This window comes from Clinocottus analis, unplaced genomic scaffold (assembly GCF_023055335.1).
Source record: "Clinocottus analis isolate CAN_PGR_092001 unplaced genomic scaffold, fCliAna1.0.p SCAF_7, whole genome shotgun sequence".
In the NCBI taxonomy this organism is placed as follows: Eukaryota; Metazoa; Chordata; class Actinopteri; order Perciformes; family Cottidae; genus Clinocottus; species Clinocottus analis.
This window is the reverse complement of record NW_027176229.1, coordinates 14,730,808-14,744,098: the sequence shown is the minus strand read 5'-3', so window position 1 is coordinate 14,744,098 and position 13,291 is coordinate 14,730,808. Positions and strand designations below refer to the sequence as shown.

Sequence of the window (13,291 nt, the reverse complement as noted above, 5' to 3'; positions counted from 1 at the left end):
CAAATAAAGACAGGGGGACTACTGGACCAAGCAACAAGACACATGCTGTAAACGTAGAGGCAACCTTGATCTTGAGACGAGGCTGTTGTGCCACTTCAAGAACCCGCTCACCCTGAAGCGCCCCACGTGCTTCATGACCCTGCTCGAGTATGACTCTCTCGAGGGGTGCATGTTTGTTTGCGTGTTTACTTGTTTATTTGTGCGTTTCAAGAAGAGTAGCTTTTATGGTTACATGTCAAGTCAATGTCAGTCTTTAGATTTTACAGTTCATTGACCATCTGTGTCACAGGACTTAGGAGAAGGCTGTGCTGTGGTGGAGAACAGCTACCTGAGTGACCCTCGGGAATGCAAAGTGTGCTCTCTCTTGAGTTGCAATTTTTTGTACCCTGGCCAGTCCACCTCAGTCATAACGGATTCAGGAGCCATTTTTTATGAGAGCTGTAAAATCCTAAGATATCTGTCTTCAAAAAAGGCCTTTAAAAAAGGCCTGTCCAAGCACAAACAAAAGAGAGAGAGAGAACTGATTTATGAGGGTTCATAAAATGACTGAAAAAAAAAGCGAGCGATGAGAAAGTAGACGGGATATCGAGACAACCTTATTTTACAGTGCCAGTTGCTCTAAGACAGGTCAGTGAAGGCTGAATGGTGAAAACAGCTGCACAGAGGGCATAACTGGAGATGTTAAGACAAGACCAAAAGTGGCTCACAGCTGTAGCTACTCAACACTATGTTAGCTCTATCAGGTCAGGTTTAGCCCATGTAAATGTCCAAACAGGTATTAAAAGCTCATGCAGATCAGACATAACATACAAGAACAACCTCACTGTTATCAGTGGGTAAGTTTATTGCCACTGAGTTTGCTGATATACAATTAGGTCAGGTGTCAGATGTTGGTATTAAACTGTGCTCTAGAGCAAATATGGCATGTGGCAAATATATATGTAATATATAAAGAAACTGTGAAAACCTTTACATGTGCTACAGAGATGTTATAGAGACAGCAGCACATGTATGGTTAATATTACTTCTGATTGCTCCTCATTGTATGTGTATGTCCATTAAAAATAAATATCACACATGATTGTGTGTCCATGTTTGCTTTGACTTAGTGGTTGCTAAATCTAAGACTACTACCAACAGACACCCTGCTTTGCCAGGCCTGCACTGCAGCCTCCTCCACTTTTTTCTTTAGTCTGGTCAACAGTTGTATTGTGGACATTATCTGACTTGGCCAATCAAGCATTAGGATATACAAAATATTGGTTCCCTTGCCTCTGTGTTTAGGAAAATTGTCTTTGTAAACTGTCCGAAAATTAGTCAAAGCTTACAAATATAAGGCCCCCTCAATATGAACCCCCAAAACAATTGAACAGCTATCCCTATCTGAATACATACTGACTGCATTGAAAGATGTAGAGGCCACATGAGTTGAATTAAAATAAAGTACTCAGTCGAGCGAAAATGAATACAGATAGACTTTCTCTCACAAAGCCAGAGTTATATTCAGACTGTCTTTAGCAGTATATCAAAGTGCTAATTAACAACTCTTGCAAGACCATCATGCACATTTAATTTAGGAGGACTGGATGATGTCAGTCAAGACCGGAAAGCTTAATGTCCATCATCCAAAATAAATTATTATTGGTAGCTGCAACTATCAATTATGTTCATTATCAATTAATCATTTGGTCTATGAAATCTGAAAAATGTCCATCAGAGTCCAAGGTGGTGGACTTTATTTTATTTTAACCTACTCTCTGACCTTGATATGGTTATGAAGCTGTACTTTAAACATTGGGAACACGGCATAATTTCTCAGAACACTGATTGAAGACATCGTGGTGGTGCCGCTCTGTGTTCACTTGGCTGTGTCTGCTCGGTGAGTAAAGAGAAGAGGGAGAGGGAGGGGAGGGAGAGCAGCGCAGCAGCGGGTAAGCCAGCAGCCCCGAAACACTGAAATAAAAGCGAACTTAGCTTGCAAACGAAAGAATAATGTACTTTAACGACATGGGGGTTCGCACTGATCAACCGGGATTTCGGCGATAAGACTGGGTTGCGGGTGTGGAGTCTCTCCGAGGCGGCTGGAAACTCAAGAGGAAAGAAAACAACAACACTGGAAAAAGACGGGGGGTTACACACAACAGTGACAATAAAACAACACTCCCCGACAAGTGGTCTGCCTTGAGCCGACGGTGAAGTCCGGACTAAACAACGGGAAACATTGGTGATTTAATATTCTGTTTGACATTGTGCGTGCTAATTTGAAGATAGTGTTTCTGAGTGAACTTTAAACTCCGGAAACAATGAAGACATAGCGAGCAAGAAACTCATCAAGTGTCTCGAGGCTGCTAGCCGTCCCGCTAGCGTTAGCTCGGCTCTCTCATAGCGAGCGAATGCGAGCTGAAGCTAACGCCCGCTAGTACTAAGCTAAGTTAGCTCAGTTAGCTCGTCGGCTAACGGAGGCTGGCTAGCTTAACGCGTTTTGAGAAACTTTTGGTCTTGTTTCCCCAGAGCCCAAACATTGAAGGAGGTCAGTAAGAACAGAGGGGAGGGCAGGTTCCCTTCTGGACTTCCCCCCTCTACACATTGTCCTATTATGATGGCTACGGAGGTCAGCAGTGAGGATACGGGCTTGGTCACGACAGGGACAGGGGTGGCAAGCGGAGGAGGCCCGGAGACGGCCCCTTTCCCCTACTATCCCAAGCCGAGCAGAGTGCGAGTCACTGATTTGGGACAGGGACCAGCACCAACCCTCCGCCAAAACTCAAACCCCTTGCCGGACTCACCCCCCGAGATGAGTGTGACCTACCCCATGTCTAGTGGGGATGTGACCGGACCAGCGCTTTCCGCAACTGGGAGTGGCGGAGCAGGAGGTGGACATTCAGTTTTACAAGGAACAAGTTCAGGGACCGTGGGCGGCATAAGCTTCTCTCCCACTTCGGAGGGTCCAACTAGTCTGATTTCACCCACGTCAACAGGCCCAGGTGGACCCACTGACTTCCCCCCACTACCCCCACCACCTCCCCCCCCTCCAGGTGTTGGGGTGCCCGGTGGCATTATGGATGAAAGCGACATGCAGGACGGACCGGAATACGAGGAAGAAGAGGTGATGTTCCCGCTTTCTGCACCTCCTACGAACCAGTAAGTACACTATCATTAAACATTAGGTATTGTTCATTTATATCTAAGAATCAATATTTTGTTGTGTTCACTTCCTTCCTGTTGTCATACACGTGAGGGCTGACATAGTATTGACTCCTGCAGGTGTACTAGTGTATTGTACTACTCGTCTAAATGACTAAGGTTTAGTTGATTGTGCGATTTGATCATACATGGAATTATGTAGCCAGTCGAAGTAAAATCTTTTTTTTTTGTTGTATCAAATTGTTACATCCAGGTAAGCACCAACATCTAATGTGCGGTTCCCCATATTTCCTGGTACCAAAATACTTTTTGTTATCCCTGGATCTTCTGATTTGCTCACAGCTGTACAGAACAACTTTGTTATTACAATACTGTTAAATATGTACGAATTATTTTCATTACTAAACTATTAGGCTCTATCATGCTACATTTGGGAAATAGAGATACTCTTGGAGAAGAAAATCTACAGTTGTCTGTCTTATTGGATAGCATGTATGAGGAATATCTAGTATGTTTTTTGTTTTGTTTTGTTTGCAGCATGGTAAATTCATCATATAAGTGCATTTTAGAATTGCATCTCTAATTATAGGAATATTTATGAATTTATCAGGCATGCACATAAGAACATGTCAAAATATGTGTGTGTGTGTGTGTGTGTGTGTGTGTGTGTGTGTGTGTGTGTGTGTGTGTGTGCTGGTGTTGTAATAACCTAAATGCGGCCCTCCCATTTGTTTCAGTCTCATTAGAGAACTGCTGAGCGTTGTCATTTCTGACCCTCTTACTGTAAGATATGGAAAGTGACTGCACCTGGAGTGTGGATTCAGCTCTTCTTTTAGGAGCCACCCTTTATCTCCCTGTCAAAATACAGAGGAAGGCGAAGATTTCAGAAGTCTTGCTGGTATTGGTAATGAACCCCTAAATGGAACAGCAGTTGAATCCAATGTCTACACATGGTACTTCTGTAGAAGAAGTTGTTTTACCAAGGCAGACTTCTTCATGTGTTTGCACTTGAATTCTAGTTTATCAACTTGCAAGGTTGCCAGTGAGGCAGTGGAATAGTTGTCATTTGTGCATGGATGGCATTGATTTTCTTTGGCCCTCCTTGTTTCACAATGAGAGTTCTGTAGTCAAATATTTATCTGCCACGGCCACTAACACACAATTTTACATGCTGGTGAGAGTCAAAATTCCTCTACTCACTCTTGCCTCCTCTGAGATGCTTAACTCAACTAAGTTGTGCAAAGTGCATATGTGACACAAGCTTTTCCTCTATATTGAGGTTGTGGTTTTGGTGAATTGCTGGTAGTGGTGAAGAATGCACTGAAAAACTGGACCGCATTTTTTGGTCTTCTTGTTATTAGTCTGCAATTTCCCAATATGTGTTGTGAAGTGTATGATGGTGTTCATCCAATTGAGGCCTTGAAGGATAGTAATCTGTAAAAGGGTAGTGATAAAACATCATACTCTTACGATGTACTGCTGTATTCTTTCTTTTTTACTAGTTTACTTTTATGAGATAATTGGACGCCAAACATCTGTTTACAACAAAATGAGGTTAATTTCTGCATGTATATGTACAGTTAGTGTGTGGTGTGCACCTCCATGAGAACACCTGTCATTATCAATATGAGCAAGGCCAGACAGGCTCTCCTCAGAGCTAGGCTTACAGCCTTCATACATTCTTTTGTCTGGCACTGGAGGCTTCTCATGAACAGAGGAGTTATAAGGTGCTGCCATCGCCCTGTGATGATGACCCAGTTAAGTTGGGGGTCTGATGCTCCTTCAGGATTTGTCACTGATCCACTGTGATAGACGGCACTGATATTTGGACCCTCTGTAAGAATACTGTCTCATCCAGTAGTCCTGTTTCACAGATGAGGCCAAATCTAATATACAGAGATTCAGGCAAATGTTTCATAGTCATGGACATAGCTCATAGTGTTGTGAATCTCATGGCAAATATATGGCATAAAATAAACTTATCTTGGGTCACATTATTTATGTAAACATCCAATCTATGTTTAATACAATAAATACAGACAATTGTTGTTGTGCTATACCTTTTCTTTCATTGCGCCTGTAATCACATATTTAGTGGTAAATAATACTATTGGCAACAATGGGAGTTACATTTACAGCTGACTACCCTGAATGATTCTGAATTTCACCCTATCCTTTCAGCTGTGTAGCTATCTGTGTAATGGCTTAAAGACTGAGCTTGTATTTATTTGAGTTATGTTAGAAGCCTGCAAAGTACATGTTGGAAGAGTGATGGTGGAAAACTTCCACACGGTTGGAAGTGGTCCCACTGTGTGTTGCACATTGACGGGGAAAGCTAAACTTGGCACGTTTGCAGAGCATGTTAGAGTGAACATGTTTAAGAGCGAGAGAGACAAACAGCAGTGACAATAATTCACACCTCTGTGCAACACTCATTCATTCATAAATAATGGCTGCAGCAATCCGATACAAAATTCACACTGAGAATAGTTTAATAAAGAGGCAAGAGTGAAGATGTCAGGTGGCCCTAACAGAGTGCGTTCCTGTTGCCATTAGATACCTAATGCCCAGTGCATGAGCTTAAACAAACAGAACGTTGGGAAAATAGTTGTTGATTTTGAGTTTCCACGAAGATTAGTAAGGATTTTAAATTATAACAGGTTTCCTGAAGAGGTTGTGTGGTAGGATGAAGGAGGAAAATTGTGAAAGAACTGGCTGTGTGAATGAGTTAAGCACTTGGCTATGGAAACATCTAACTGCAGTGTTAATTGACTAACCACACTAGCTAGTTGCCCTTAGTTTAAGAAGGCAGAGACAGTGGAATTCTGAAAGGGCACAGGGATCGTGTCACATAGCTTAACAAGGATATTCCCATGTGGAGATTGTTCCCACTAGCCAAAATGTTACAGCACTTTTATAACAAAGCATAGTCTTATTAATAGAAATGGATCAGTCATTACACAGTTTAGATGACTGGGGAGCCCAGCAATTAGTATTAAGCCTGTAATTTTCTTTTATATATTTTTTAAATTACTGCATAATTCCTGGCTGAAAAAGTTACATACTGCAGCTTATATTGAACTGTTTGTGTCTTGTTGCACAACTGCCCCCTCAGTCTTACAACTCTGATAGCAAAGGATGCACATACATGGGGTTGTTTTGCTAGACCCCCTTGAATAAAATACCATTCTGTCAGTAACGTCTTTGCTGTAGATTGATAAGGCAAAACCTATGGTTTCCATGCATTTCCAATGTGTTACGCAACGTCCTGTCATGCCCTTCTAATACCCACACTGCCCTGCCTTTTCTCTCCTACATCCTGTTTTCAAGACTTCTGAGCCACTCATTGTGGCCTTAACAGGATCTTCAAAAGCATTTCAGTTGTGTTTGACAATACCCAGGATTTATTCGAAATGATACTATATTACTTAGTGTGCTGAATAGTAAGTTGGGTTCTTTGTATAGAAAATGTTCCAGTGCCAGGTCAATATTAAGTACCATAGTACAACTGGTAGAACTTCCTGCACATGTATAATAGAGTTTTCTTGTCATTGCATTGTTACTTGTACTCAAGAGAAGCCACATCACTGAAAACTATTCTTGTGCATTTCATTTTAATTGAGATGCACTATGTCGTCGATGTTTGTTTAAGTTAATGCACGTTCAGTTTGACAATAAGTGATGGCTTAGGGTGCTTTCACATGTAACCTGTTTGGTTAGTTTAAAACGAACCCTGGTTGGTGTTCCTCGGTGAGTACGATTTTGTTTTGGCTAGTAAGAAAGCTGTCAATCAAACCCTGGTTCGAACCAAACAACTGAACCAAGAAAGTCTGTTAAGGTTGTTCTCGGAAAGCTTCCAAGCGGACTTTGGTGTGGTTTGTTTGTGTGGAAGCAAGCGGACAAAGCCCAGGCCTTTATGATAGCAGCTATGTGATGTTAGCATGTTTTCAAAAGCGCAACCACTAATAAATCCATCTTCTGATGTGAAATCTGTTGAGAGGCCCTCTTATTGATCTACATTTAAGGAATGTATATGAGCTCGTCAGCGTGGGTACTTCTTTATTTAATATGTCTGTTAAAATAATGTGACATCCCACAGATCCCCGCCTCCTCCAGGTCTCTGCGCACTCCCCGATGTCCGCACTCTGCATTCCCACTACTTTTCTGGGAGCGTGCAATGGGAATTTTGTACCGTCCTGTCGCAACCATTATTTATCTTCATATTCAGACCATTTTCAGTCTAATAACGCTAATATTGCCTATAATGGTGCAAACGATTGTAAAGCTCACAGATCGGATTGTTTGAATATAGAAGCTGACTCTTTTTGTTTTGCCACTGTCCCAAAAAAATGCTCTGAATGTTATCATTTTACTTTATTATAGTAATTTATATTGTTATTTTTCTTCATAAGAACACACATTTTAAATGATATGGGAATAATAGATTGTATTTCATAACATCATGGAAATGCTACTTGGAGATAAATTATTAACTGTTTACATTAGCTCTAATATCTAATCATGTCCTGATGGTCTATTTTACCAAATGTTGTCAGTACAATTGTATTTCACACTGTGATTATTTACGTTAAACTGTAATTAATCCGATGTCCACATGACTACCAAACCGCAAAAAAGGAGTGGGGGTGAGGGGATCTGTACGGATCACAGAAAAACAATGGTATAAATATGTATTGATATGCACATTTAAAGCAAAACCATTTATGTGCTGCTGCAGTAATTCTGTCGGTTAGCAGAATTAGATTTCCCCACGTGGGTCCCGATGACGCAGGATGACAATCACCAAAACTGTCCAATCATCGCATTATCTGTTTGTCCGTATAACTTTGTTTACTCCTCTTTGTTTGTTGAAAAGAGACCGGACCAGAACTGAAATGCAACAAAGTATCTTTATTTTTTTGTTCCGGACAAAATTAACCAAACGACATATTTAAACATATCTAAATACTGCAGTAAGAAAGTGTTCTTAACTGGACACTCCCACAGATAATAGACAGTGAAGCCCATTGTCACTATTGTTATGATATTATTTCAGGGACACCAATTCACAGCAGGCGAGACGAGATGTCTGCTTTGGTACCTGTGTCGGGCTGGGCATTAAAATTATGATGGTTTGTTCGCATTCAGGCTGAGCAAGGCGGGAGATGCACGGATAAGCCTTTTCCAATCTCTCCATCTGTACATTTGAAGTCTGCCCCTGTGGGCTGGCATTCTCCTGCCCTGACTAAAGTCGTTTATGTGCTAAGTGAAAGAAAAACAATTCAAAGCTGCTCTCATGCCTCCATCGCCCTCCACCATTTTCCAGTGTGGAAATTTGAGTCCACAGATGGGTAAATATTTAAGGGATCACAATTTACATAATAGTTGTTTAACTGGCTGCTTAGTACATTAACCTATGCTGTTTTTACATTTAAAGCTCTGGTGTTCATTTACTGACTGAATGCTTGGTGTGGAGTCGAAACCATTTTGGAAGTTTAGGGTGAGTGAGGAGAATGTCAACGTGCATTTAATCTTTCAGCATAGTTGAAGCCAGGTGTGTATAAAGTGCTCTGTAAGGCCAGTCAAGGTCAGAAGGTTGTGTGATTTGTTTCCTCTGGTTCACATCTCTGTATTTGAGTGATCATAGGCAGCACATTAATGTGTATTCATGCTGTAAGATGCCACTCCCTACCCTTGCTGTCCCACTGCTTCAAAAACCAATCGGCAGCATGCTCATGATGCGTGCCTTTTATGAGAGAGAAAGAGGGGAGGGTAAGAGAAGGACAACGTCAGAGAAGGATGAAGTTGGAGCAAAGACAACAGGACTAGTTTGCCTCAGTTTCTAAAAGATCAATTTTATCAAAGGTAGAATCTAAAGGATAACGGAACCAGACATGGTCTTCGAATTATCCTCAAATTAGTTATTATTAGACTAAATGGATTTTCATCTCTGTGTCCTCCTGTTCATCTTACCTCCAAGGATGTTGTTAACTGACACTAGTGACGGGAGATGACTGTATCAAGGCGGCAGAAGAGTCACATCATCATGCCTTGTACGGATTTAGAGCTACCTTTGCTCTGCTTTCCACGTTGGAGCTTACAGTTTTTGCCTGGCCAACCGCAGCGTCAGTGGAGTGGGTGCACGTTGTGAGACCACAGGAGGGAGATGCAGCAGAGGGCAAACTCGGCGTAAGTGGGGCATCGAATCACCCCGCAACTCCAGCCTTGCCTCCCTAACAATAGGCGGACAGGACAACTCCTGCTTATCAAGTTGTTTTTTTTATTTTAGATTCCAATTTATTTTATTTTATGATACTGTTATTTAAAAGGTGAAATCTGAAGTCTTGTGTGTAATTTATTAACGCAATATTATACGGAGGATTTGTATTAATTGTGAGATCTTTAAGCTTACTGTGAACATCTGACATTTTAGTTGTAACATCACAGGAAATCTATAAAGGACATTCGTTGTGTCCCTAAGGTTTTGCTTGGCAACGTGTTAACTGGATATTCAAACACTGATAAGATTCAAGATGTTTTTACTGTCATCTGCACAGATAACAGACAGTTATTCTATACAATATGACATAATGTGCCTTATTCGTTGAAGAATATAGTTCCTAGATCTGACACATGGGAGTCAGGAAAGTTCATATTACTCGTGTAACTGCATGGTAATAGGTGACACTAATTGAATATAATGCCTTTGTTTGAAAATGTTAGTGCAGTGTTTACATGGCATAACAATTTTGTCTAGAAAACATTTTGTACTCAATATCCCCCTTTTTTTTCAAAGCCAGCAGCTCCACTGAGCTGCATTGCTAATGTACTGTAATGCAATGTTTCATTCATTTTGATAATGATGAGGGCTGACAGTACGTCTGTGGAGATGTTTGAGTACAGCTGCATCTATTGAGACGGAAGAAGATGAAGAGAAGAGACATGAGCGGAAGTGAAAGAGTTCATAAAAGAGCTTAATGAGAGAGACTGACGGACTGAGAGAGAGAGAGAGAGAGAGACAAGGTCCAGCTTACTCAGGTCGCAGCAATCTGTCCTGTTAGTCTTGTTGCCCCGAGAGACTTGGCTCCAGCAAACAGAAATGAGATTTTTCTTGCATGTTCTATGTTTAAGGTTTTCATACTTGCATGGGTTTGGTCACTATGATGCAGTGTCATTTTAAGCATGGAAGTTTCAGAGGACTTGGTTTCCTTTTCCAACCGTAGCTTGTCATAGCTTAAACGTCTGTACTGTTTTTGGCAATGATTCCCCTTGGCCCAAGACAATTTATTTATTTTATAAATTGTATTCCTATTCATGTTATTGTCAGTAATTTTCTTATTCACAGGTCATTGCGTAATTCCTCCCATGGGTAGTGTACATGCTACTTCAGCAGGTACTTTAACAGTTGAAACACCCTTATCATAAGTTTGATGCACATCACTGACCCAAGCAATGTGAACAGCTAACGCCGTTTAGCCTCCAGTTTATTTGTATTGCTGTATACGAATAACTGTTGTCTTTTTCATACAGTTGCAGTTACAGCACAAATTAGACTAGTTGTGTTCTATTCTATTTCTAAAATTACCCTGATTTAGAGAAGTTTAGAATTAAAAAATACATGAATATTTGTTGAAATAAAGTATTTAAATATAGGAATAGTGCATCTCTTCATGCAAAATATTCAATTTGGTCAGTTTGTGAATTTCTTTAAGACACTGTAGTTTGATTCTTTAACTTCAGTAAGTCCCATCAGAGCTTCTGTGATGAAAATGTTTTAAGTCATTCGGCCTTAAAATGTAGCCAGAAGGATTGTACACACAATAAATCATGCTGCAGTGCTTGCTGGAGCCTAAGCCCGATATGTTGGTGTCTTGCCCAGGCTCAATAGGCTTGGACATGTTCAATTTCAGCAGCGCAAAGTAATATTGTTCTCGACAGCATGACACAATTAGCTGAATTATGCATACAAGTTAACACACCGACTACTTTGCCCACAGAAACAGCAGTAAGCATTGCCTTTGGCGCTTGTCTCCTAATGAAGTGACTAAATGGGTGCCTTGTGTGAAAGTGAGGTTCAGGATGTCAGCGTCAACGTGAAGGATAATGTTGTTGGTGACTCCTCCTGATCACTCACCTCAGCAGTTTTGAAACACATTTTGGTGTGGTGTTATTAAAAGATATTTGTGACTTGGTTAGTTTAGAAAACACAATAAGTTACTATGCACGTGAGTTGCCTTAATTGCATGCATTAAGATCTATCAGTTTGTTTTAGTTCACTGGTTGCAGAGAGATGAATGCCTTATCACCCTGAGCTTAGCGTCCTTAGAGGAGAGAACTAGGACGCCACTGTGCTGCTCGCTGCTCATGTACTGACATGACGGGGCATTCCTCAAGCTGATAGTAGCACTGTACCCTATCACCACGTTCATGGCTTATGCTCATCAGAGTTTGTCGTAACGCCCTTCCTGCCTACTTTTCACATCCCATCATGGAAGGTGTAATTCAAGAATTTTATAGCTCGTTTAGATATAAAACTGCAGTAAACTTGAACTAAGTAGCGTTTTTCAAATGTATAAGTGTGATGTAAAGTGCAAAGAAAAATGAAAGGTTCAGGTCTGACGGTTCAGACACTAGGACATTAGAGGTGTCTGTGTTAGATGTGTGATACTTGTAAATGACGCAGATGACCTCAATGAACTGCACAACAACAAATCCACATGTCTGAGGTTGCTTTGGCAAAACAGAAAACAGAGTAAGGCTCATAAAATATTTTCTTAAACAAACAGAAATACAACAAGGCAGGCCTCATTCAGCATGTAAACCAATGGAAAGTTGGTTTGTGCTGAATACGGATAATCAAAACTGGATTAAAGCACACCTGAGAAGATTGTTTTATGTAGTTAACACACCTGCTTTATTAAACAACCCATTAAATTACAAACAGGTCCCCTTTTTTTTGTTAAAATGTTTACCTGCAACTTTAAAAATCCCAAAATATGCTTTTCTATCTGGCAGATCAATTAATTTATTTATCTATTGGCCTGGTTCAGGATTAATAGCAGTTAGAGTTAGTATCCCAAATATCTTTTATTTGCGTTTTAATGTTATTCTATACAGGATATAATGGGTCATATACGGTCTGTTTTAGTGGAGACATGAACTACTTAATTATGATTATGCTGAAATGAACCAAGCTTGTTTGGTTTGCACTCATCTTCAGTGTTTCCATCTTTCCTAGTCCTGTAAGAGCTGCTTGGTCTTACCCGCCAACTGCTCTCAATCGCCCTCTTCAATACTCTTTTCACCCAAATCCCCCTAAAGCCCCTTCAGACACTTAACTCTCCTCCCCTTCTCCAGCTGACTACATGATAACAGACTTCACCAGGTTTTCTTTACAAGGAGGGGCCTTTAATCCCCTAAACCAGACGGGAGTCTTTAGGTCTCCTGTGAAAAAAAACTACTGCAACACCTAATTTATCTTCTAACCACTGGATGTTTTTTTTCCCAGTTTGAGAGGCACCAGTGGCCTAAATTTGTAAATGCGTGTTAATCTTTTACCCCTGCTGGCGAGGCCCTGTCAAGTTCAGCCTCACTTGCTAAAATTTTAACCAGTGGTGTTCCTGAGGCTTTTGTTTTATTCATAAAGGAGCAATACTTTAATGGTGTGCTGGAAACTAAAAAGTAAAAGCTTTTGAATTTCCATTTATTAAAGAATGCATGACCTGCTGATTCGGTCTGGGTTTTTTACTCATGAAAGTAGGTCGTAGAAATTTATCAGGGCTTCATATCCAATGTTGATTTCATTTTCTTAAGTATTTTTTTGTATTGGTCCTTTCAACTGGTTTACATAACTGTTTGGAGGTCCAAGTGAACATGTATGTCCTAATGTCTAAGACATCAGATAACCTGATGTAAGTGCTTATTCTAGTTTAGAGATTTTAAAATATATTTTGTTATCGCAATTATACATGTTTGTTTATTTATTGAAACTGGACTGTGAATAACTCTAAATAGTATATTTTATATCATTATATCATTAGAAACATGTGTCCTGTGTGTTTTTGCATTTATTTTATTTTTATTCTGATGAATTTGAACATTTATTGAAATAGCGTCTAGTGTATAGGAATAAATATTTTTAAAGCAT

General features: G+C 40.4%; 1 protein-coding gene across 4 annotated transcripts in view; it reads left to right on the top strand.

Annotated features, from left to right (window-relative positions):
- The first annotated feature begins 1,902 nt into the window (after positions 1 to 1,902).
- LOC137805063 (ras GTPase-activating protein 1-like) overlaps positions 1,903 to 13,291 on the top strand; it is a 25,604-nt gene continuing 14,215 nt past the window's right edge. For 2 of the 4 annotated variants that reach the window (XM_068604738.1, XM_068604739.1), the window contains exon 1: positions 1,903 to 3,141. In XM_068604738.1, coding sequence (XP_068460839.1) covers positions 2,597 to 3,141 — 545 coding nt within the window. In that variant the 5' untranslated portion in view covers positions 1,903 to 2,596. Of the gene's footprint in view, positions 3,142 to 9,033; positions 9,334 to 13,291 lie in introns of those variants that run through there. The other 2 variants (XM_068604740.1, XM_068604742.1) reach the window with 2 other exon arrangements.